Genomic DNA, 26,305 nt, shown 5'->3' on the forward strand with positions numbered 1-26,305 from the left:
ATCTAGGCCATTCTTCACCACACTGATCATTATGCAATCTGAACCCTTAAGCAGTTGGTAATTTACACTGATTGCTTGTACTGAGTATTCATATTGAATTATGCATTCTTCCATCATGAAATGCTCATCTAAAGAGTACGGTCAACTGTGTTTTCTTTACTTACCTGCTCACCCCGTGGCCCTTGAAGTCCCATAAAACCTTTATGACCCTGCAGGTAGAGAAACAGACTATATAAATATAGTTAAAAAAACACAAACAGCCTTCTTCTTCCCACTCCAGTTTCCCATTATCAAGAAAAAAAAACACATTATCCAAACGTGTTTCATCCCAGACATCCTCAAGGAAGGAGTACCTTGCAGGACACAGTATTTCTTTTATAAAAAAATAACTTAGAATAAATTCTAGCCCTTACAGAATTCCTACCAGTGAAGAGAATAGCCTGCTTCTCATCCCAGAAATCTTTCCTGTGGTGCTGGAATCATGAAACTGTCAAACTTTAATCATTTCAACCATTATTTAGCTCTTAAAGGAAAATAAAGAACTAAAAATACACCTAGAACATTCTATCCACATCACTACACCTGAAATAGAAACCTTCTTGGTCTTTATACTCACCTAAGCAGACCCAAGCAAGCTGACCTGTAACAGTGCATGATCATGCATAGGCCAAGTATTTGTTCTGCACATTTCTTTCAGAGGTACTGGAAATAAACATGTTCCCAAAAACTGCAGCTTAAACAAACAAACAAAAAAAAAAAAACCAAAAACCCAGAATACTCCTTATTCTGCATAGAAATCTATCACAAAACTGGTTTTTAAGATGGTGATTGAATAGTAGGAGTGTCTTGGATGACATGGAAGATGTGGCTGCATTGGGCTACGACATTCTTAGCCGGTACAGCTTTAAAGTGACACAACAGACCCACAATAAGGAATTCTGCAACTGATTTCAGAGAGACAGGCATCCTCACATTTTGGATAAGCTTCTGTTGAACCAAAAGTGTGCTGCTGTATTGAATTAGTCATTATATACAAGATTAAAGAGCAGAATAACTTCACTCAGTGATAATTTTAGGTAATAGAAGAAAATTACAAGTTAGGCAATTTTTCTGTTATAGGATTGTTTAAGTAATTTTGTTCCAAAAGAGAGATATTCCTTAAGAAACCCAAAGGTCACCTTTTCTCTAAACTCAAAGCAGGTGTCCTTTCATTTTGCTAATCACACATGGGATATTGCTGCTTTGCAAAGTTATAAGGCATTGTGGTTTCAATCCTGTCCTGTAACTTGACTCAAGTAATTTTGATACGTTATCTCAGATCTGAGAAAGCAGCTCAGCACTGCTGTTAAAAAAAAAAAAAAAAAAAAAAAAAAAAAAAAAAGTTAAATCTGTAATTGATAACCTGGATAAACCTGTTAATCTGATTGTGGATTAACAAATTGCTACAAAATATTCTGATTTTGTAATCTGAGAGCAGAAATTCTTATCAAACTAATAAACAGAACTAAAGATGCCAGTGTAAGTCAGTAACACACATCTAATTGTGACTCAGAAGGCCATAAATTTTGTCAAATCCCCATTATGTATTTCATGAACGTTGCCAATTTCAGAATTTCGTCCTCTTCTTCTGATTAAATGACCAAATGAAATAGGTGTTGCTGGATGAAATATCCCAAAAATCAATAATTTCAGTTTTTCCCTTTCACAAGGGAAGTGATGCTATACATGCATTCACTCACAGAAAAGTCTGTCACAATCTAGTTTTAAAGTGGGTGGGTTCTGCAGAAAAGACTGCTGCATGGAGAAATTCAAAAGAAGGAAGACAAGGAACTATGGGATGAAGAAGGGCTGACCTGTGTGCATCTGTCTATGCCAAAGCATCTTCTGCCTGAGGAAAATTGCAGTGAACTCTTATTTTAGAGTACACATTCTTATTCAGAGTTAGCACAGTCTTAATTCACTTAAAGTCATTTAAGTGTTTGAAAATGAAGCTAAGGGCCCAGAGTAAGTGATGTCTGCACACAGGAGAACATCCTTACGCTGATAAATCTCCATCCCAGTTACCCAGCTGTCAGAGGCAACTACCTGCCTGTCTGCAGAGGTAAAGCAGGCCCTTCTTGTTGAGGGAAGAGAATGAGGGGATTTCCATTCTTGCAAAGTCTCCGGACTACTATAAGGAAAGTTTTTCAAGGGCTGATTTTAAGATTACACTGTCAGAGATGGCTCAAGATAAGATTGGTGCTCTGGAAACAGTATTCTCTGCAAACTAACTCTGAAGTTTCCAGCCACCATTTCTCTGCTTCGAAGATGCCTGAAAATCAAGCTCTCAAAACACTCATGAGCATGCAATTCTCTGTGCTTATTCTAGAACAAATTCAGAACACAGCAACAAAATCCTTATCCTGAACAGAGCAAAGCTTGGTTTTGCAGCTTGTGTTACAGGAAAGAGAAATGTCATGTTTACATGCAGACACAAAGATACGTACTCTGACACATGCTGTGTAATGAAAAAGGTCTATCAAAATTGTCTGTTCACAAAGTCCTGATTGTTAACACACTTTTGTTTTACTATCTCATAACAAAAACAAACAAAAAGCTATAGTCTCAGCTTCACAGAAAGAAATACACCAATTTCTAGTTATAATCCAAAGCAGCAGTTTATCTACATTTTCGTAATGCACTGAGGACTTTAAAAACTTTTATTTTTTATAAAATGAATCTTTTTAAGAAACACTTCTAACGTGATCTACTGAACTTATTCAGAAAAGAACCAGAAGCATACACCTTCTCAAAAATTACTCAGGTCAAAGAAGTGAAAAGAATATACAACTTTGCCTCAAATTTCCACAACATATTTTTGTATAAGCTCCAAAAAACATTGGGCAAAGTCCAGAAGCAGAAAAATTTTGAGTAGAAAATTTGTCAAACAGAACATAATCCACAGGCACAGCCGAGGCAGTCCTGTCCAGCGGAGGGCAGCAGGCATTGCGGTACACCCAGAGCAGCTCCATGGCCACCATTACCGCAGTTAGTTAGGAATGGATACCGCGTTTGCAGAACAAAAAGCAAACCCTGGACTTCATTGTTTCTGGAAGACGGTAACAAAAATCAGTACGAAAAAAGTAATTTTCATGAAAATAACACAAACTTGCATTACATCATTAAAAGAAAGTCCGGAAGTATGGTAGACTCATTTGCTATCAATTACTTTTAAGAAACTGCTTAAGTCAACATGAGCCATCTTTGAAAAAATCAAACAATTTTTGACACTATTAATTCTCATTAAGATTTTCTTGTATTCCTTTTTTAAGTGGAAGAGAAAATTGATCAGAAATAAGTTATTTGCTCAACACTACGTCAATTACCATTAACACTGAGCTACAGAACAAAAATGGAAGTACTTGTTTTTATCCTGCAGTTTATTCTTGTATCTAGATGACTTCATAGCTATTTCTACTTACATTCCTTTGAAAATGATTTCCAAGATCACAATAAACTGACAGAAAATTACCAGTATGACAGCATGTTTACCCATTTATATATATTGAAAAGTGATGCAACTAATTCTGAATTTGTCATTAAAATATTAAGCATGAAATACTTTTATTGTTTACAGGTTCAGTGCTGTTCAAAACCTGGTGCTCTTGCAGTGCGGGTCAGGCAGAAGTTAAACATGGTTCTGATTAGTGTCTGACGTTTACAACATGCAAACAGAGCGTAAAGTTTCCAGTGATCAAGTGATCCCAGTTCTTCACTGAGTCTCAACCCTCAGATAAGGAATGAATTCTTGTGGCAGGAAGAGAGCATGATGGCCATGAGATTTTCATTTCCTTGCCCCTAAATATCAGTCTTGTAATCCAAAACAAGTGACTGCTTCCCATATAAAGAGCTTTAAAACAAAAACTACTTTGTTTTCTAACCATAAACCTGATGAAAGAAGAAAGCATAATACTTAGGGAATCTCAAGGCTGCCCAAGTTCAAGTGAGTAACAAAATCTATCAATGTCCAGACTTATTGGGTAGGTCTCACAAGGGGGGATGGAAATTCTTGTTGCAGCTACATGTTTGCCCAATTCAAGAAATGAGACCACATGTGTTTGGCTAAGTAAGTTTCCACACTCCTCCTGGCATTACTTCAGTGACAGCTTCCTTTTCTGGTCACACATTGTTTCTGTCAATTCTAGAAATGAATTAGTAGGTGGTATATACATATATTTTTTATTCTCAAGACAATGTCAAATGAAGATGTCTTATATCACTGAACACGAGTTTTGTTGCAAAACCATTTCATCTTTAATTCATGAACAAGCAAGCCTTTAAGTAATACTTCTCCTTTATATGTCAAGGTAAGACCGTGAATACCAGAGCCCATATTTCTAACAATTTATTCCATCCTTTTGATGGACACTTTACACCTGCCTTTAATATTACATACTACTAAATTCCACTATTTTATCTGTTTTCCATTTCACTTTCCATACACTTGCAAAGCAGAAATGTCTTATTAAAATACAGTATATAACAACACTTTTTCTCCAGCTTTGTTGCTCATTTTTGCCAGTTTGTCTATAATACAGCCTAACTAGAGCAGCCTACTAGACATGCCAGATATTCTCTCCTTCCACATAAACTGCATTTACTCCCTCTTTTTTTTTATTTTTATTTTTTTAAGATTGTCTCATTTTCTCTAGTGACATCATTCCATTTCCTTTTCCAAAACTCTGTTTGCCTTCTGCCTTCATGTATGCATAGGACTGCTGTAATTTTTATGCTTTTATTAATGCAAAATATTGTATATGACTTTTTCACACCAAAAAAAAAAACCAAAACCAATAGCACCCAAAATTGGAACTTATTTCACTAGGCTTCTATTTAGCAATTTAGGCAAATGTTTGGAAAAGTGGTAAAATAATGCAGAGGTACTACCAGCAAAAGAACACATGATCCCACACAGTTTTTTGTATACTGCAAAGTACACAAGGCAACACACTGAAAATCGAATACAATCAATCTTAAAATGGCTGTAACTTGGAGGCAAACCTATACAACCAGAAGGGGCATGCCGTGCCTGCCACAATTTGTTTGCTTAGTATTTGAGAGAAAGTTTTGCACTGATGGACTTCTGACCTTATATATTTGACAGTACCAGTAGTAAGCAAAGCTCATATACTTTCTATTCTTTCTTTCTGGCTGTAGTACTGAGCCAGAAGGGGCTATGTGAAATAGGAAACAGGAACTTACCTTCTGGCCTTTCATCCCTGGTGGTCCTGAAAAGCCTATTGGGCCTGGATCACCCTGTACAACAACAGTTAGAATCAGTGTTGCATTGGACCACAGCACTGGGCTACCAACATGTAGCAAGCCATATCTTCTCTCCAACATTTGGTACAAAAAAATATGATGATTATTATTATTTTTAAATTGGGCACAGGTTATTTTTTCTTAAATTAAAAAAACTTGAGAAGGTTATATTTCCTCAAGTGCTGCCAACTGGTAACAGGGCTTAATTTAAGAACTCAAAACAGTGAGAACTATAAAAATGCCTAATCTGATATTTGTTGATTACAGATGCATGCTATACATATTTAGGCATAGCTCATACTTACATGTGGGTGAGATTTAGACTGTTCAATACTATATCCATGGCAGTTTGGGTTCCTGCCAATGAATATATCTTGAGTTTCAAGGGGACAGGTATAGCCCACGACACTGGTTAAGCTGCCAGAAGTACAAGCTGGCTAGCTTAAAATAATGTTGCAATTTCTGCAAAAGCAGCATTAAGTTTCTTATCAGTGCATCAATTGAAATATTTCTGAATTCCGCTCAGTAGTTCTTTAACACTAAAAATATATATTTAAGAATGTTAGGGTTTGATAAAAACAAATATTAATTAATTAATTGCATATTTTACATATGCAACAGCAGTTAGTAAACAAGTTATTAGCTAATGATTGACTCATTGTGGATAGACCAAGTTCTGGACTTCTATCTCTTTTTACTCAGCATAAATATTCCATAATTGAGCTACCAGCAAATACTCCTAATAAAATTTTGCATAAATACAAGTGATTCTAAGAATGGAAACACATTAGAATGCCAGTAAATGTTTAGCATTATCACTTTCATTTAAAATTTTCACATGTCAGCACCAGTAGATTTGTTATATAAAAATAGTCACAAGCTAAAAGCCCACAATTTCTATGAAGAATCAAACAAAGTATCTATGTATTTTATATATGTATATAACTATTGTGCAGACAGTGAACAACTGCTAACTTGGCTACAGAAGTTTACAAGGATCTAGGTGAAAAAGTATCAAATGTGAGGGCAAATCTTAGCATCAAGAGTCTGACTAACTACAATGAAAACTGACTAACTGCAATATCGTAAAGAATGATGAGTGCATTTGTCAGATTTTGTCTGTCTGTACTAATGCACAGTACTCAAGAAAACAGGAATCTATACTTTGTCATTCCCCCAAATAAAATAAAATACATAACATGTTTCATCTTTGGGTAGTAATTCCTGTTTACCTGTGGTTCATTACATAACCTGTATCTCCACTGATCAGTCTCTCAGAAGAGTCAAAACACATCAGAAGTACATTGCACACAAAGCATTGCCTTGTTTAATGGTCACACGAGTTGTAACAAGGCTTCAACATTTTTCAGTAATTAAGTAAGTGTTACCTTTTCTCCACGTTTTGCCTGTCCTGGGGAGAACCCTGGGTCCCCTTTAGGGCCCTATTGCAGAGAAATTAAGCTTATTAATATCAACAGGGAAGAGACTTTTTAAATTATATATGTGGAAGCATACGTTTTTAATGTTGTAGCAAGAGAAAGGGAAATACATATACACTATCTGCATCAGCAAAAAAATTACCAGACAAAAAACTGCAGTGAATCATGGCAAAATGCAATAAATCACAATAAAAGGAGATCTGTTTTCTAAATTCCATGTCACAATGTTCGATTACAAGCTTTCATTTACAAATTGTCTAGGGATACAGATATGTCAGTGTGCATGTATTCACAATTATAACTGAATATAAATGCTGTTTCATACTTTACCAATAAAATTTCTGTATATCAAACTAACACAAAATGAATATCAGCAGAGAATGCTGCTATCCCAATTTCCAATGCAACTATATTTTCAACTCCTTTGCATAGTTGGCCTGTTTATTACTGTTCACTTGTACCAAAAGCTTAGCTTTCCTTATCACAGACTGGCACATCCCAACAAGGCAATGTAATTATATCATTTATCCATTTATCTATTATTATATCCATTATAGTGATTGCTAAGTTTTTATCTCTGTCCCAAATCTCTAGCTCTCCCAACGAGCCGCTTTCAGCAACCACTTTTATTCTCATAGGCATCCCCAGGAGACTATCCACGAGATTAATACATTCCTACACCAACACTTGGAAAAGGTTCTTCTGAAGCACAACCTCTAAGCAGAACACGTAGAGTTAAACTGGAGTGTCAGGCCACAAAGAACACAGTTCTGCAGCATGGTAAGAGATATCTGAGATATCTTATCTGAGGTAAGAGTATCTGAGTATTTTCAGCAATTTGTTTGTATTTTGGAAGGCAAATTATTACATTCCTTGAACAAATCCAGTTCGTCTTCTGCTTCCATTTTCCAGTGCTGGCACATTAAACAAAGAGTGGAAATAAAATTGTGATCAGCTCTCGACTAGTTAAAATAATAATGAAAAAAATAAACTGAAAACCTGCCCATTCTTATGCACCAGTTGTGGATGAACATTTAGCCATAGATCAAGATGCAAAGATAAAAATAAAGCACATCGTTATTTAATATATGTAACATTACAGTGTAGTTAGAATGGTGCCAAAATCTACAAGACAGATTTTCTTGAACTAATCCTTTTTCCAGAGAGCCAGAAATGCAGCCAAGCTTTATGAATACTTTTTAATTACTTTAACATCCCTACCAATCATTTACCAGGAATTAAATGCTGAGGATGCTCAGCTATTGGTGGGAACTGTTTGCACGTGTTCAGGGATGGAATCTGGTACTCTGAGAAAATCAACTGAAACACTGAGAAGGATATGAACTAACATCGTTCCATGCCTCAAACAAGTGCATAAGGCTGCTTCAACACAAAAGGGAAAAATGCATGAATTTCAAAGCTGCATTAAGTCAGTGACAGAATACTGTTGCTACTTATCTACATGTTTTGAGATCCAAAGTGTCTTTAATTTTAGCTTATGTAGTCTGTGTAGGTCAGATGGATGCTCATAGTCAAACCATGCTGAGCACCTAGGTAGCTTCTACTTGAATAAAGTTTCAGAAGGCACTTGTATTGAAAGGATAATTTATAACCCAACAAATTAAGAGTGTTACACACCTACTGAAATGTATGTAAAGATACACATAGTTATCTATGTGTATCTATACATAGGTTTATATTTATATATATATTATACATAGGTTTATATTTATATATGTGTGTACACACAAATATACACACACATATATGTATAAATACACATACATATGCACATACATTTCTATTCTTAAATTCATGGATATGGCTACAGAGTCATTAAGGGTTACGACCCAATGGAGTGGGAAAATACATTATTAAACAAATCCTAGGAATCACTGGTTATAATTGTTGTCCTAATAATGTGCATTATTATAGAGCCAGCACAGATAATGTAACAATTAACTGTGAATCTCTGAGTTCAACTGTTCCTATAAAAGCAGATACTAACTAAAGAGCACATACCAGATAGAGTTACTCAGTTTTACACAGTGTTTAACACTGAAAGCTTTATTAAATTTCTTTTTATGTCCTCAAGCACTTTTTAACACCTGCCATGACAAGTCAGATTTCTGCCACAAGGAATTGCACTAAAACAAATCAAGGTTGCTGCTGTTTTTTCCAAACTTATCTATCAAATTGTTCAAACTAAATATGAGTCGAAGGCATTCTGCAATTACACAAATCTGTCAAGTCTATTTAAAGAGGCATTACGTGACACAGATTTGAAGGGTTTTCTGAGCTTCCAGGTCTAGTATTTTTTGCTGCAGATTGAAGTATCATATCAAGAGTGAACGTCTGAAATATCAGAGTATTTAAATATGAAAGACTGGGCACCAACAGAAAAAGGACTTAATAGAGAATGATTCAATTTCCTTTTTCTGTTGTTATTCTTAATCAAGGCAAAAGGTTGCATCAATTAAATGTTTATTCTCCCTTAAATTCCAGTTTATCTAAGAGGCTAGGCTGATTTACATGAACTCTTTTGGGAAGCACAGACTACTTGTTTCCAAGTCACCATCCTGCACAGTTTCCTTATTCCTGGATAAACTGCTATTTTGTTTTGATTTTAAGTTCTGTTTGATTGATTATATTTAATTAAAAATTGCTTATGTTAACAGCCTCCATCTATACTGAAGACAACCTATTGCTTCTATTACAGGAAGTGATTCTATGGCTTCCAAAAAGCCACTAAGAAGTTTACTTATTTACATGGAAACATGGATAAATTAACTCACCTTTGGACCCGGCAATCCTGGCAAACCTGGATTACCATGTGGTCCTGGAATACCCTATAGAAACAAAGAGAAGGGGATTATTCAGCAATTCACTAAACTTCTCATTTGCTCAGCAAATCATTTTACTGCATTACTGTTGCTTGTAGAAGTAGCGGTTGAGACTTTCAAGAGATTCTCAAGAAATGAGCACAGCCTCCTAACAGTCTAAAGTGAAGCATTCCCAAACCTTAGCAGTTACTCAGCATGTAGCTCTGCAGCTGCACAACTTGGAGGCACTGGATTAACACAGAGAAATCACATGGAGGCACTCAACTATCATTTACAAAATAAGAAACTGGAATAGTGTTCACTGACTGAAGGGAGGACGTAAAACAAAGTATTCCACCTTCTCAAAACAAATCATTACAGATAGAAACCCTTCAGATTCTCTCATAGCCAGTGTAAAAAATGGACTTGTTGCCAGAACAGTTTAACTGAAACCATTCCAGGAACAGAATGGCTAACCAGAACTGTGTCTACCTGGTAGCTGAAACACTACCCAGGATAAATGTCCATTCTTGCAATACGCTAAGTAATCCTCAATCATGATAAAGTGTACATTAGGGAAAATATTTCTGCAGTGGCTGTCAGCAGCTATTCTTCTTCCAAACACTGAAGGACCAAACCGGTGAAAAGCTAACCCTGGTAAGTAAGCAGCAAAGCTCTTCCTGGATCCACTACGGCCAAAATTTCACACAAACTGAAAAGAAGATTCTGTTTCAGCTCTCTCATAAACTCAGTGCTCTTACAAAAGATAAATTCAGCATTACTCTTTCCTTCACTGTGGCAACACGGAGCTGCGAAGGCATCCTGGTGAAATGGGAGGCACTTGGGAATTTGCCCTCCTTGCTGGTTAATTCTGAATTTCCTGAAAGTTTATTCTAGAGAAACTTGGAACAAGCCAAGAAACAAACATGAAACTCAAAACCATGTGTCAGATGCAGACTTAGCTCTATCACAGAAAAAGAGATTTTAATGGAAATCTATAATCATTAATCAGGCACTGGTAGCGTCCAACCCACATTAACCTCTATCAGGACTGGGCTTGGAGCTTGGAGGCGGCCCAGACACTGCCACTCTGCACTTCATTGCTCCCCTGTGACACCTCCAGTCACGCTTTCAGACCACAAAGGGCAGCTCACACAGTGGTAGACAGAAGTCACAGATCAGATTGGTAAATGAGGAAATGAACTTTGCATCACCAGGGTTTTACATGTTTTTTGTCTCTGCATTAACTCTACTTGCAGTATTGAACAGATCTCTGGCATTTAAAAAATATATTAATTGCTTAAAATACTTTCTCAGCTTTTGAATGCATTTTAAACTCTGTTTGTGTCATAACTGCTGATAAATATTCACCTTCGTCATTTCCTTACCCCTCCAGGCACCTTATACAACACTATAAGACATGTTTTCTGACATAGCTTGTAGTTTTCAATATAAAGATCTACGCTGTACAAACCACCAGCTTTTCTTCAGCAGGACAATATGGAAACAAAACAAAACAAGAAAATTAAGTGAAGACATGGATTTGAAAAAATTGTTTTCATTTTATACTTTTAAATGTATTTCATCCAGTCCCTCTTCACCAGCCACCCTGAAGTACCAGATCAGTTCCTGTCCCTTGGAGGGCTGCACTTTCCTAGCCAGCCACACCAGGTTTTGATAGCCAGCAAAGAACAAAATGTTGAATGCAACGTGGAGTGACAGCTTGTTTAAATGTGCCTCAAAGGCTGACTCAACACTACTCCCACACATCTGCTGGGATTTTTGTATAATCTGCTCCCTTGCTTCCTGCTGGCCATTTGGCTAGCTGAGTGCGTTCCAGCCGCAACCACTTACATCCCCAAATACCACAGCCCAGCAAATCCTTACATTACCTATCACATCTTTTGTCAAGCTGCTGTAACACAAGAGTCTAAAATAGATTATTGGGAAAAATTTTTGTCTTGTAATGGCTGACTTTGTATCCATCGCCTGCTTGTCTGCACAGTGATATGCATCACTCACTCCTCATTCCAAAACCAAATAACTTGACCCTAGTTGCAGATGGGGACAGCATGGAAAATACCAAAAAGTTAATATTGCAAGCAATAAAAGATAGGCATGAATGTCAGTGCCCTGTGTGTATGCGCCCCTACACAGAATTAACTGCACTGGAAGCTCACAGCAGAAGAAAAAGTTACTTTGCCATATGTCCAAATCATACATTCTCATAATTAATAGGCACACAAATGAAGTTGAAAAAAAAAAATGCCAACTCCAGCTTAATTATAGCGACCTGTGTGGAGCTACACAAAACATAGCTGTTTTACTCACCCGAGGACCTCTTTTTCCGGATGGACCAGGTAGACCTGGAGGACCTGGAGGACCCTGGTGATAGAAAAATCAAAACAATTGAGGCTAAAAAACCAACACAAGAACAGCATCACAAGTTTGAATAACACTGATACTTCTACCTGATGATTTCCTGCTTGTGGAAGCCTTTGCTGCTTGAAAAATGACTCTTAAGCTACAAGCACATGTGTTTTAATTTTGCTCAATATCAGGTGTTTATAAATCATTTTTTGGTGTGAGGAATTGGAGCTAACAATCTAGATTAACACAAATACACTTAAAAATTTACAGTGGAAGAGCAGCTCATCTCAAGAATTAGAAACCAGTTCAGCGCATTTCAAAACAAAGAGCAGAATAAAGTATTTTTAATAAATATGGAGACATGCCTAACATTTTATGAAAGTCAGACAACTTATTATGACAAATGAGATAGCACTGCACAGAAAAAACAGACATGAATAGAAGAGACAGTAAGTATGCATAAATGATAGTTCAGTTTCACCAGTTGTGAGGTCAGGATAAGAATAACTGGCAGTGTGCCCATTCTCTGTTTCACTTGCAAATAAACCATATCATTCACTTAAAAAGAAACAAAATCACAGATTCTTCTATTTTTGTGAATGCATTCCTAAATAGATAGTTTATAACCAGATGTATCTTTTGCAAATAGGTCAAATTAACAGCAAATCTAAGAATATGAGATAATGTGTCACCATTTGGACAGCGGTTTTGATCATAGAAATCTTTCCTTTTCTCTGTGCTCACTTCCAAAACCCCAGGATCTACTTCATCGTAAACTAATATGAATAAGAGTGAGACGCAGAACAAGTTTTGCACCAATTTATATTAGATTCTATCTACCACATTTAAGTGCTGAAGAGGCATGGGCTATAATTAAAAATGAATTCATCTCCCAGCTGCATGCCAGAGTCCCAACAAACAAACACTCCTACTGCAAGGGAAAGCAGGCATCAAGACAGAAGGAGGGCAACTCATGATAGCAGGAAGGATTCAACTTGTTCTTTTTCCCCCACATCCTCACACTCCTGTGTCTGCAGGTGCTGCATACCACCAGCTGAGAGGATAGACAGAGCCTTTTGAATATCATACTTCTCATCACCAAAGAACATTACTAAAAGCTGGCTGGCATACGAGGGAAAAGCAGAAGGGCAACAGTGATGGAGGGAGGGAAAGGGAGTAAAAAGGGTAGAGGAAAAAAAAAAAAACAAAAACAGGAAAAGAGAATCTCTAGCACCTTTTGGGGTTCTGTTAGCAACAAATAAAAGACTTTATTAGGACAAAAGCTATATTTTTAAAAAACCTTAACAATTTCTTTTTTTTTAGGGAAGTGATATTTCTTTTTGTTTAGAAAAGACATATTGGCAGAGAAGACAGTGCTGATCGCAAATTTTCAGTGGCCAAGCCAGTTACCTTTATTTGGCTAAAATACAGACTACTTCACACAATTCTGGAAAAGAAACAGCTGTTATTCTGAGGAAAAACAAAAACAAAAAAAAATCCTTTCCTCTCCAATTGGTCATGGTAATCTTCAAAGACCAATATTATAACTGGACAAAACTGAAGTGATACAATCTTGCACAGATAGAAGACTGAGAGTTTCAGTATTATGGACTCATGAAGATGGCACCCTACTCAGTTACAAAACACACTGGTATCCCTGAATAGTTACAGCTCTACTAGTTAAACGAACCAGGAACACAGTGGAAATTTTAAACTGCAAGATTAAAGTCTTTGTTCATATAAGTCTAGCTGAATTCTGGAACCTCCCAGTTTCAAAACCTATAGAATCGGGAAACATCAGGTTTAGGAGCAAGGCTCTGCAACACAGATTATCCTGAAAATAAATTATAGCCTTTTTTTTTTTTTTTTTTTTTTTTTTTTTTTTTTTTTCTGGGCTGGTATATACACAGAGACAGTGAAACTGGGCTTGGGCAGAAAAAGCAGACATCTGGATTCTCTGAAGTGCTGTGCACTGGCAGTTGTCCCTGGGTGCCATCTGCCAGAAAGTTCAGTTGGCAATCAAAGTGAAAACAATGTCTTACACAACCTAGAAGACATTTTACAAGCTGTTTCCCCAAAGTTAGTATCATGAACATGATAGCTATTTAAGGAGAACTATGGGTATGCAAGTACGGTGGAGAAAATGACTCTCATTGTGTCAGTCAAACAGACAGACATGGAAAGCTCTTGGCCAGGTGTTCTTGTCAGGAGAGTTCCAAAAACTTGAGCTTCCACCCAGCTGGAATACTAAGTGAAGAGATGGACTTGGTGTAGAAAATGATAATGGGGCTACCAAGGGAGATGTTACATTTTCCATAAAAATAGTTTTAACCAGTGCATGTTCTTTTGTGGGAAAATGTTCTCTAACTCTTTTTCAGATCCTTTCTACACTTCCTTAACAAAAATTAGCAATCAAAGCCCACCATCTTCATGGCGGGAAAATGAATGTATATTAATTGGCATCCCTCACCTTTGCTGATAAATTACTGAATGACAGCAGCAAGAATATTCATTCCTACGTGGCTCCTTTCTTGTTTTGCCCCCTCCCCTCCCCCCCCCCCCCCCCCTTTTTTTTTTTAAGGAACATCTGCTCTTTTTGCAAAAAAATTACTTGATGATTACCTAATTCATGAGTTATTCATTATCTCTCTCCATCAGAACCTCAAAAGGAAGCAAATCTAATGGAGGAGAAACTTTCTTCTACAAGGTATGAAAACTAAGTCCATTCTCACAATTAAGTCCTCAGAGAACCCAAGAAAAAGCAGTAAAAATTTTGAATTGTGTGGCCAGGGATGAATAATGCATTCCCAAGGATTTCTAAAACCAAGTCAGCTGTTGTAATTTAAGTCTCTTAATTAATTCACAATTAATGGTTAGATCAAGTTAATTCAGCAGTCTCTCAAGACTTGGATTCTTCCTGCAATCCCTCCTTCATCTTCAAGATTTCATTTTAAATGTTTTCTTCTGTAGAAAGATTACTTTCTCTACAGAAAGCCCACTTGGCTCTCCACCTCTGCACATGGACTAGTAAGCCAGATCACTGATTGAGGTTATAGAAGTCACTTAAAATAACTTAGAAAATAAACAGTGGGAAACGCTTCAGTGACCTTACTCTATCCTACACAAAGGGTGTCCCAATTGCCTTGTGTCTAGATTTTCAACCATTCTGGAGAATAACAGCTGAAGAACTGCAATTAATCACTTCTCAATTTTGGATGCAGGGCTTTTTTTTTTTTTTTTTAAGCAACAACAAGCATTTTAAATTTGCCCCATGCCAGAGACAATAGAATCATAGAATCATGATAGGAAGCACTGCAGAAGAAAATTTCCACACAGGTAGATTCCGATCCTGTCCTTTATGTCACACCTAAAATGTCCCACTATTTCTTCCCATTCTTTCTGCAAATCTGTGAACTGTCTTTATTAAGTCTTCCTTTCATGAACTGTAATGTTTGTCTTCATTTAAATTATTAAACCTGTTGTGTTATTTTAACTTCTGCTCAGAATTGTATTTTCAACAGCAGACACTGCTAATGCACTCTTCTGCAACCTTTCTATCTGCCAAATTGTTTTCGTTGTTGTTGTTTTTATTCTGGGGTGTTTGTTTTTTTTTTTTTTAATTTAAGAAAAAGGCTCAGCACCCAAAATTGAGGACTTTTCTTCAAACTGCTGCCTCAGAAGTCAAACCAGTAGAAAAAATTACCAGTCTCCAGTATTTGAGACTCCTAACAATGAACGCAGTTTTGTAATGCGTAATGCTTTCTCCAATATGCTATGTATGTGCTATAACATACATATAATATATATCACCCTCATCTGACTACCTTGCCAATCCCTCCTCCTTCCTCTATTTCTAATTCTGATTTTTGTAATGTTGCACAAAATATAATGCTGTCAATCTGGGACCATCTGGAATTCATATTTTGTTACTCAAAATTCTACCTATTAGCAAGTTTGTTTCTCTTTTTAAATCATACTGATTATAAAGCAGCCAGGATTCTACCAAGCATGAATGTCCACCTACCTTTTTCTCTTGCTTCATTTGCATTTTATTTGATGTGAGAAAAGAAGCACACTTATCTTCCCAAATACCCCATAACAAGCAGTCACTTGTGTAGGATTAGCCTACTTTCCTGAGACCTGTTGAAGTCTTGCTCTCTCTGTCAAGAGCTACAACAGTCAAAGCAGTGTCATCAACATCAGAGGAATATATGTAGCTTTGGGTGATGGATTACAGCTTCTCAAGACTGTTATGCAGAAAAACAGGGAAACTGTTTCAGGTGAATTAAAACAAACTCTCAAATATTTAGAACAAATGTTACTTGATGGAGTTTTGTTCGCTTTTTCTAGTAAGAAAAATCTTAAGACTTCATCTAAATTATCAGATAGTGAGATAGAGATTTCTCAGCCTGGGCAGAATAATGTGAGGGTTACTCACAGAGTAAAGATACGTGAAGGTGATTAACTACCCAGTGTATACCTTTTGACTAGGGACAGACACAGCAAGCAATTTTCTTCAACTGATAAATAGGCTAAGAGCAAAAATCTCAGATGATGGTACACTTACTACTGCTAATTTAGGATTTTTAAACTCCTGCTCTTATTCAGAGTTCTCACTCTCACATCTCCTGGCTGTAATAAGGAGCAACCCATCCAATTCTTCCTTATCCAGGCACTGCACTTCTATTTCCTCCTGACAGTATCTCTAGACTGATGTCAGCAACCAGACAGCCCACGGGAAGACACATTTTGTCTTCTTTCACTGCATGAGGACTGTATTCTTAACACAAAAAAGTTTTCCAAAAGAGAAAACTAACTCCTAGCTCTTTTCTCAGGGTCATCAAAGCTCATGCAGTTAAGCAGGTTGACTCGGCAGCAAGTAACTTAACTCTGTTCTTCAATCCAGACTAACACCTCCCTTTAGACAAGCAGGATCACATATCATGCTACTGCAAACAGCCTTAGGACTTGTGTGACAATGAGTATCAGTTGGAAAGCTAAAAGAGTTAAAAATAGATTAATTTTTAAAAAACTTTTTATAGTGCCAACACCCCCTGCAATACAAAAGGAGTCGTTCAGGTGAATAAGAGGGAAATGTGGTCAGGAGACAACAATGTTCCACTTTAAACTTGCTTCGTATTCCTATAGAGGATTCTGGTCATTGCAATTGCTAGGATTTTACTCAGTCATAGTGATTTGGAAGAATTAAGTGGAAGAATTAGATATGCTATCCATAAATGAAGGCCTGAATTCTGGAGCCCTACTTTGTAGCAATGGGTGAATTCCACAGCTGTGGGATCATGGAATTCAAGGGGCCCAATTATACAAGGCAAGAATCAGTTCTGGTAGATGATTAAAAGCTAAAATGTAGCTGAGGAGTCTAAGAACCACAAAAGCTAGTTCTTGCCTGTCAACTCCAATAGAACAAACATTATTTCTGTGCTGAAATCTTGAAAGAAGGTTCAAACCAACCACAACATAATGAGAGAATTAAAAAAGAGAAGGGGCTTCATGCCTCATCAGGATTTTGTTTTGCTGCAGGGGAACTCTGCAAGTCCCTCACTTCTGCTTTTTTAGGCTCCTCACTGATAAGACTCTGTGGATACTTATTTATTAAAATGTTAGAGCCTTGAAGATAAAACCTGGATTATCACAGTCTTCTCTCCAAGGATGTAATAGACAGAAAAACAAGGAGTACCTCTATAAGTCTGAGTTCAATAACAGCGGCAGGCACAGTGCCACACAACCTCCACCAAACACAATTCTTTACAGAAATCTTCTGTGGAAGAGCCATTCAGAGACCCTTTTCTTGCTTCAGCAAAAATCTCTGTGGCAACACAATTCTTAAGCTTGCCCATATGCTCAGTGGGTGCTGTTGGTCCTTCCAGCTGAACTTGTGCCCACAAAGGTCTGGATCAGCCTCCTAGCTCTGCAACACATCACTTCTAAGACCTCAGGCATGTTATTGAAAGTCTAACCCAGCAATGCATCATATGCTGTAGCTGACCTGCAGAGGAAACAAGCTTCTGCATCTCATCCGTAAGACAAACATACAAAATGATAGCATACACATCTTTTTTATATATATTTTGAACTCTCCAGATAAGGTGGTATGAATTACTGTACGCACAGTGGCTGCATCTTGCAAAACCAGAGCATTAGCTTGCAGCTGCTTAATACACACCAAAAAAACCAACAAAAAAAAAACCACCCAACACCAACATCTCCAACATCAGCAGCTACTTCTATGCCACATAAGAAATGGTGATTTCAGTCAGTTACAGTCAATAAATTTAAATGTACAATTTTTAAGTTATGTGCTATGAATCAGAACTTTCTGTTAAGCAGTTGTTAAATATCATGTGCTGCAGAAATGAAAATTAACCTCAGCTCACATTTATAACAGCTACATACGTAGCTGTACATTTATGTCCCCATAAATAAAGGGCTTGAATAAAGAAAATTCTTTTCTTTAAGAAAAGAAAAAAAGACTGGCTTCACACTCACAAAAAAAACCAAACCAAACCAAAACAAAACAAAAAAACCCTCCAAACAAGAGCAGCCCCTGACAAATATGAATTACTTAACCCATTTTTCAACTCAGTAACAACCTCTTATCATCAAGATTCTGTTTAGAGTAAAAATTCAACTTCTACACAAATTTTCAGTTGCTGACTGTCTGAAGAAAATATTTTTTCAGTCCTGAAATTATACATGCATATTCAAACACATATTAGAAGCTGCTTGCCCCCTCCTACCAAATTATTTTCCAGTAGTAACCACACAAATACAAGAGAAAAACATGTAGAACAACCTTTTCCATGCCATAGTTTAACAAGTTTTAACTAGAGACTCAAACAGGAATTAATATCATATCTCCAAGACTAAACAGGAACTGCTGTTACTTCTTGCATGTAGTTTCATGTGCATTGACCCCAGTTTTACGTATGAAAATGTTTATGACCCTCAAACACACACAATAAGAAAGGACAAATTAGTGCTATTAAAAGCACTGTTGTGCATCTGCAGTCATTTCCGAGATCTCTTACCCTGCTAAATGAAGTGATGCCACAAAAATGAGTTCTAAACATTCCTTTGCATGCAGGTGTGTGTGATTCTGCAACTGTGAGTTAGGAATGGTTTGAAAGGATTAGATTCTACAAGTGGTCTGCTTCAACAATTACAAATTTTGATAGCATCACTCAAGTGAGAAAACCTTATCATTCTTCCAAACAGCCTCGTTTTTCTTTTCATGGAACAGTGTCTACATTTGTAGAGAGTATGAAATTACCCTGTAATTTTATTAAGTGAGCAGCCTCCATAATTAGCAGTTACAAACATCTGGCTGCATTTCAGAGCTTAAAAAAAGCTTGGGTTGCCCACCACTTCACCAGAATTGAATGCTTACATATTCTGCTAGTAAATAAAAATACACACCACTTAGGCCAAAATTATATGCCAGAGACACGCATATGGGAGACAAACTTTTGCACAGTACAAATGAAAGAAGTGGTAATTGCAGCCCAGCAAGTTTTGCCAAATTTATTTCAAAGACTCTTTTAAATATATGTTGCTTCATTATAATAAAGAGTGTAATAAAGGTAACTTACAGGAGGTCCAGTCTCCCCCTTTAAACCTCTGCTACTTCCTATTTCAAACATTTTGCCTTGATCTTCATAGTTGTAGTTATCAACATCAATATAATAAGTGTTTTCTGTGCGATAAGTGTTATTAGCATCAAATGGACCTTCTTCCTCCAAACCAAGCTGATTATCCAGGGAGAGGTCAGCAGTCAAACTGTACAGAGTTGTGTTGAAGATTTGCTGCTTTTTGGTTGATTCATCTAAATGCTGTTTTTCTTTGTTCACTCCCTTGTTTTTCATTTTATTCTGTTTTAAAGGGAAGATCAGAGAAAGCTCACTTTGTCTGTCTGCATCTTCTGTGGTAGTATGTGAAGTATTTGGATATGAAGCCTTGTTTTTTTCAGTGCTGCCTCTTTCTTTACTTGGGTCCTGCTGGTGAAGGAGCAGACTGACCTCCTCCTGGAGTTCTGTTTCTGGCCACACTTCTAGCAGCAGTGGTTTAGACTCTGCAAATTCCGATGTTGAGACATTTATTGACTCAAGGTACTCCAGTATGGAGTGAATCCGAGCAATGTTGGTAACAGGATCATTTGATGCTTCCTTCCTTCTGTAAGATACATCTTCCCACTGTTTTTTCTCACCAATCTTTTTCTTCAAAGAAACATCTAGCACACCTGATGCATATGGTGTTCCTAGCAGAGATCGATACGTTTCGGCCTGGCGACACTGCTGTTTCACGTATTTACAATAGTTTGCAGAGGCTTCTGCAGAGGGAATGATATCTAGCTGGCATATAACTCCTTCAAAGCTGACAGAGTGAGAGTTCATCCTTCCCAGGGTAAATAAACCATCCAAATCAAATGCCTCCACTTCATAAAGCATTTCCCTGCTATAATACTTCTGCCCACATTCAGCAAATATTGAGACAGTCTTATCTCTAATTTCAATGGCAAACCAATGCCACTGTTCATTATGAACACTATAATCGAAGTATGCAGGCTGCTTCCCTCCAGTGTGCACCGCTACCTTTCTCGGTAGTAACTGGACACCAAACTGCAGTCTAGTTTTGTTCCTAATACTGAAAAGAAAAGCATTATTTACAGTGTAAGAGTACAACCCAACCAATATGGTGAAGTGATGCCCTAGACTTGCTGGTATAACTTGAGCAACGGGGGCCTCAACACGAGCATCAGCAGTCAGCACAACTCCGGACACAACCAGGTGAACTCCCCGGGGCAAGGGTGGCACTGCTGAGGGCACTGGCGTCACTGACGGCTGCTGGACATCGCTCACAAGGCCGAGCCGATGAAGAACATCTACTGCTGTAAAAAGAAATGAAGGTACATTGTTCATTTCACTTACGAGCTCAAATTCAGATCCGAGTAAGCAAGTGTGAGGCACAACATATGTATCAGTCTTTCACATAAATCCAACAAATTTCATTAAAGCAGAAAAAAATATTTAATAATTAAAAAAAAAGCACGTGTAATGCCCATTGGAGGTTAATTCATTCATAGAACTGAAAAGTCCCCATTTGCTGTCATCAAACTTTTTACTAGAGTTAATGAACATACTGTGTCCATTTTGCAATTCCTGCCCACCTACCCTTTAAAGAAAGAAGAAAAAAAAGAAAAAAAAAAACCCACAAAATGCATGTTTTCCCTCTTTATCTGAAAAATATTAACATTTGAGGAAGGGTTGTTTTGGTCCCATGAAGGGACAAGCTATTTACTAACACAGTAAGCAGTGCTCAGGCGCATCGTGCAAGATCCTTTCTCGCTGATTCTCAGAGCAGAACTGGACAGCAGCCAGCAGGCCAGACTAATATCAACATTGGCCCTGATCTAAGCACCAGGTAGGACCAGACAAGCTCGACATCCTTTCCAACTTAAACTTCTCAATTTTTTTGTGCAAGGGAAAGCTGAACATCGCACAGTTTTCATAGGCACTATTGCACAGAAGCACTTTTTTCTGTAACAGCTGGCTGGATCTGAACTGTAGCAAACTGCCTATATTAAAAATGACTAATATTATTTAATATTAATGACTAACATTATTTAATATTATTTAACCATAATAGTGATGTAATAAGCCTAACAGAACAGGCTGCACTTCTTACAGCATTTAGCCAAGGGTATTACTTTTTAATTTTTATTTTTTTATAGGTTTTTTTTTTCAACCACGCAACTAAGTGTTCTTTTTAAGCAAATAAAACTACTAAATGACATAACAAAAATGGGAGTAACAAAGAGAGGCTAAAGATTCATTGCTATTTTAAGAGACAAGAGCAACAAACGGATGTTCGCTATTTTAGTGGAAAAAAGGTTTTCTTTCCCAGTCTTCCTTTTCTGTTTACTGAATGTATTCACAGCACACTTTAAGAACACACAGATGTTGGCTTAGTTTCAGTAGTAAATTATGAAGAGAGTCTGAGACTTCCTTGAGAGTAGTTTATAAGTTGGAACCAAAAGCATCAACCTGAACGCACTGTGCATCTTGAAAATTAATTACACACCTTGTAGTGTTTTTAGCCATGTTAGAGATCTGCAGGAGTGCCAAGATTGGCCTGGCGGCCAGCCCAGCCAGAACTGCGGGGAAAGCACGTCTTTGCAGAAAGTCACATGTACGCCAATTTCCCAAGATGTTCTGCCTCAGAGCAATTAACTTACTAGGAGTATTTTAATCTGTCAAACTGATAAGAGAGGTCAGGTTATAGTAGAAGCATTCTACTTTGCAGCTCTGCTAATGAACACCCGGACTTTCCCAGGACCCTGGTCCTACATGGCTGGGTGTACTTACGGAGGAGAAAGCTGTGCATGCATAGTCTTCTGGGCAATACAGAAATCTCATGGGGCAAGCAATGCACCAATGGCTTCAGAGACAGCTCCAGCACTTCTGTGCACATGCTGAGCCAACTGATACACTACACCAGGGAAGCCATTCCAGCTTAACTTTGTACTTTGATTGTCACAATTTTAATCTCAAGTATCAGGCAGATATTTGTAAATATTTATTATTAAATAGTTACACTTAAAAATAACAGTGTCAAGTGATCTTTGCTGAAAGTATTGCAACTGAAGAACAAAACAAGTCTACCATACTGACACAGAACAACCAATTTCAAAGTAATGTTATGGAGCACTCTTCCTAAATCTCAAATGACAGATTGTGGCAGTTCTAATTTGTAAACATCGCATTGTTTAAAAAATTATTTTAAAAAAGGAAAAGCACTCTTGAGTGTGAAGAGATATAAAACACTTTCTTCACATCCTGCAAACTATGTCAGGTCTCAAGAAGACTCAGCATGGAGAAACGCCGTGTGAAAAATAACAGCAAAAGATTAAGTACCAGCTAATTATTTCTTGCTGACTTACTGCCTATTAACCCACCATCAAGCCAAAAGGCTGTTCCAAACTTTTTTGGCCAGTCATTTCATTTCTGGTCCAAATTTTTTTTTTTTTTTTTTTTTTTTTTTTTTTTTTAAAGAAGAAGAAGGTTTCAGAAGCTCTTGGCAGTACACAGGGTTTTGGGAGCAGGCAACCCTCTTAGCTCTTTCTCCCAGCATGACAACCACAACTTTCTTTACCTATCAGTAGCCAGTTTTCTTTGTTTATCCATGTCTGTGCAACATCTGTCTTCACTTACTGTCACCCAATCCATTAGTCCCCCAAACTATAACAGCTCCTCTTCTTTCAAAGAGTAGCTGTTTGGGTATTTTGGTCTCAATTGCCTTCTTTTCATCTTCTAGGATTACTTGTAAAATTCACAGCATAATTGGATTGTGAAGAGAGGGAAAACTTAATAAAAGTTAAGACTTGGACAAACAAATATATACATATATATAATATATAATGTATATTATATGTTATATATGTTATATATATATGTTATAACACATATATATATATATAACATATAACACATATATATATAACATATAACATATGTTATATATGTTATATATATATGTTATAACATATATATATGTTATATATATGTTATATATAACATATATATAATATATAATATATGTAATATATATAAGAAAACAATCCCAGAAAGAACAGTGAGGTGATGGTAGTGTTCTGTGTCACTCTTCTGTTCAGTGTCTGCTGTTCATTTTCCATACTCCCCCACTCTCATTGTCTGAGGGCAGAATATTTGGGGGCACTCTCCGCACTTCAGCAAACATACATGATTTATTTTCCCTTTACTGATATGGGTACATAAAAGTAAAGATCATTCATATGTCAGCTTCACCAGAACTCATGATAATTACTCAGCAGGTTGCCCATTTCCTGGGTGGTGGTGCATTTGCAGTTGGGTAAGTTACAACACAAGGTTGCAACCTATACTTTCCTGGATAGCAGGGCTGGGCAACTGGCACAGCAAAGCTAGCCAGAAACAAACATTCTGTGCATCCTCAAGCCAAACTGAAAGAAATATTCCTAAAAGCCAAGGCTGTGTATTTACATACATTTCAGTGAACACAATTTATAGCACCCTACCGCAATGCATTCAGCGTAGCTTGTCAAGTAAAACACACACTAGCTGCCTGAACAGCTCAGGAAAGAAAGAACATTAGTTACTCTTGCTAGAGTCTTCGTATTTGACAGAATGCTCCTTTCGAAATGCAAAATACCAAGAAAGTTTTGATAACAGCTTAAGTGTTAACATAGTTATAAATGGGCAATCCACCCTGTTTGTAGATAAGCCCTAAAGCACTGTGAATGGAGTGCTACCTCAGTGCATACTGTATAGACTGAAGGATATTCTTGAGCCTCTCTGACTTCTTTCCTTCCTTCCCCAAGAACTAGTTTTTCTTGAGATTATTATTATTATTATTATTTTAATCTTTGAGAATATGGCTTCATTTACTTATGCTTTCTTCTCTAACAATTATGAGTTCTATGATTCAACTACAAGCTTTCCTAAGAGAGATTCCTGGCATGTGCACTTATTCAGTTGCTTTTCAGGAGTCACAGTTTCCCATCTCCTGAAACTGGTGAGATTCAGGGGCACAGGTGAGCAACACACAGAAACACATGTGGTTCCACACCTCTCCACAGTGACTGCTTATTTCTTCTGCCAGTGCCAACTTCTCTTCTTAAACCCTCCACAACTCTAACAACCACTTTAAAAATGACACAGTAACAACAACTGCACAGATTATCTCCACAACCAACAGTACCAGATGTGCTTTATGGTGATAGTTCTTTCAAAATTATCTTCCTTAATTTTAACTACTGCCTGCTATAGCAAATCCCCTTAGGCTTCCCAAACCTACCCAGACCCTGAAGAGACCAGTTTCATCCCACCACCTCGCCCCATCTCCACCAGTAAGGAAGCAAGCCCTGTAGATTTGGAGGACCCCAACACCGGTGACCCAGCTGGCTCTGAGGCTTTCACAGCTGTCTCCTGATGTGCTATTGGAAAAGTAGTTCCACAGGCTGTAGAATATGAGAATCAAAATAAATTACTTCTTTACAAAGGGAAAAAAGATGGGTGGAGAGATGAAGACAACTCCAGCTATCACAGCAGACATGTGCCTGGCATTCTTCACCTGCTCCATTGGTAAAGTACGAACTGCCTCCCTAACTCAACATCTCCCCATCCTGCAGGCCCAGAATGGGGAGACCATACACATCTGCAGGTGCTGCCCTTGTCAGGTGAGCTTTTTCTTCCCTTAGCCCACCCTCCCCATGCAAAACTTGGCTCAGCAATTAGACAAACTGGGAAACTCCCATCGTCACAAAAGCACATCCCCATCTAGCTGAATGGGAAAAGTCAGCAAACATCTTAACAGGCAAACCATGAGCAGCTAATGGAAGGAAGAGAAAATGCACTCAATCTCACCATCACAAAACAACAACAACAACAACAACAACAAAAACAACTTTACCAAGCACAGGAATAACAAGAAGGAAAAAAAAGCAATGGGATACTGGAGATGCATCTACGGGGCTCTAACAAAACATTGTCAGGAACGCATCCTGACTTAACCATGAAACCCAGCTGTTTGCATTCAGCTGAACATTACATGAAGATTACCATTGACCGTATCAGCCAAGGACAAGCTATTTCTTGCTTCATCTGCACAATGAAGGAATATGGAAGAGAACTGATACTGCCACTCTCCTGGCTACTAAAGAGTAAATGGCATGTTAGCTTCCACCACTTTGGGATGCTAATATTCCCCCAATGGTCTCATAATAAACATCTGGTTCAGCTGTAACAGTTGGCAGATTAAAAAAGACAGAACACAAGACAACCTTATTTCCTTTCTAACATCTGCATCTGAATACAAAACCAAAAGAATAGACAATTTCACTTTCTTTCTTTAATGATGCCAGCCTAGACTAAGCCTTTATTATATGCACTGGTTTGCTTGTTTGTCCTCAGAAGTGCAAAGGTAACTCAGTCATAGCTTGCCACCCCCAATGACACCCACTTGCACTGAAGACACAATCAAAGCCTTTTCTCCTTACAAGACTTCTCTTTTATGAAGAGTCTGCTTAAATATGTAAGTAATTTCACGGACTGAAAATCTGAGTAATTTTTGAAAGGTCATCTTTTCCACACTGGTTACTTTAAACTTTTGCTCTTGTTATATTGTAGCTGATATTTAAGTCACCATAAGGAACTGAACTAGTAACAACAGCCATTTACGCTTTCCATGTGGTAACAAAATAACATCCCTTTGTAAGAAAGTATTCTCACCTTGTTTGGGTGCTTTCGCAGCACCCGCAGCTGTACATATTGAGATACAAAGAAGAAGGATCTTCCTAAA

General features: G+C 37.4%; 1 protein-coding gene across 1 annotated transcript in view; it reads right to left on the reverse strand.

Annotated features, from left to right (window-relative positions):
* The window catches only part of COL24A1 (collagen type XXIV alpha 1 chain), a 118,310-nt gene that overhangs the window by 86,880 nt on the left and 5,125 nt on the right, over positions 1–26,305 (reverse strand). The window contains exons 2-8 of the mRNA XM_048943929.1: positions 26,236–26,300; positions 19,543–20,837; positions 11,894–11,947; positions 9,536–9,589; positions 6,690–6,743; positions 5,242–5,295; positions 165–209 (exon numbers count right to left, since the gene is read on the reverse strand). Coding sequence (XP_048799886.1) covers positions 165–209; positions 5,242–5,295; positions 6,690–6,743; positions 9,536–9,589; positions 11,894–11,947; positions 19,543–20,837; positions 26,236–26,300 — 1,621 coding nt within the window. The remainder of the gene's footprint in view (positions 1–164; positions 210–5,241; positions 5,296–6,689; positions 6,744–9,535; positions 9,590–11,893; positions 11,948–19,542; positions 20,838–26,235; positions 26,301–26,305) is intronic.

This window comes from Lagopus muta, chromosome 5 (assembly GCF_023343835.1).
Source record: "Lagopus muta isolate bLagMut1 chromosome 5, bLagMut1 primary, whole genome shotgun sequence".
NCBI classification, from domain to species: domain Eukaryota; kingdom Metazoa; phylum Chordata; class Aves; order Galliformes; family Phasianidae; genus Lagopus; species Lagopus muta.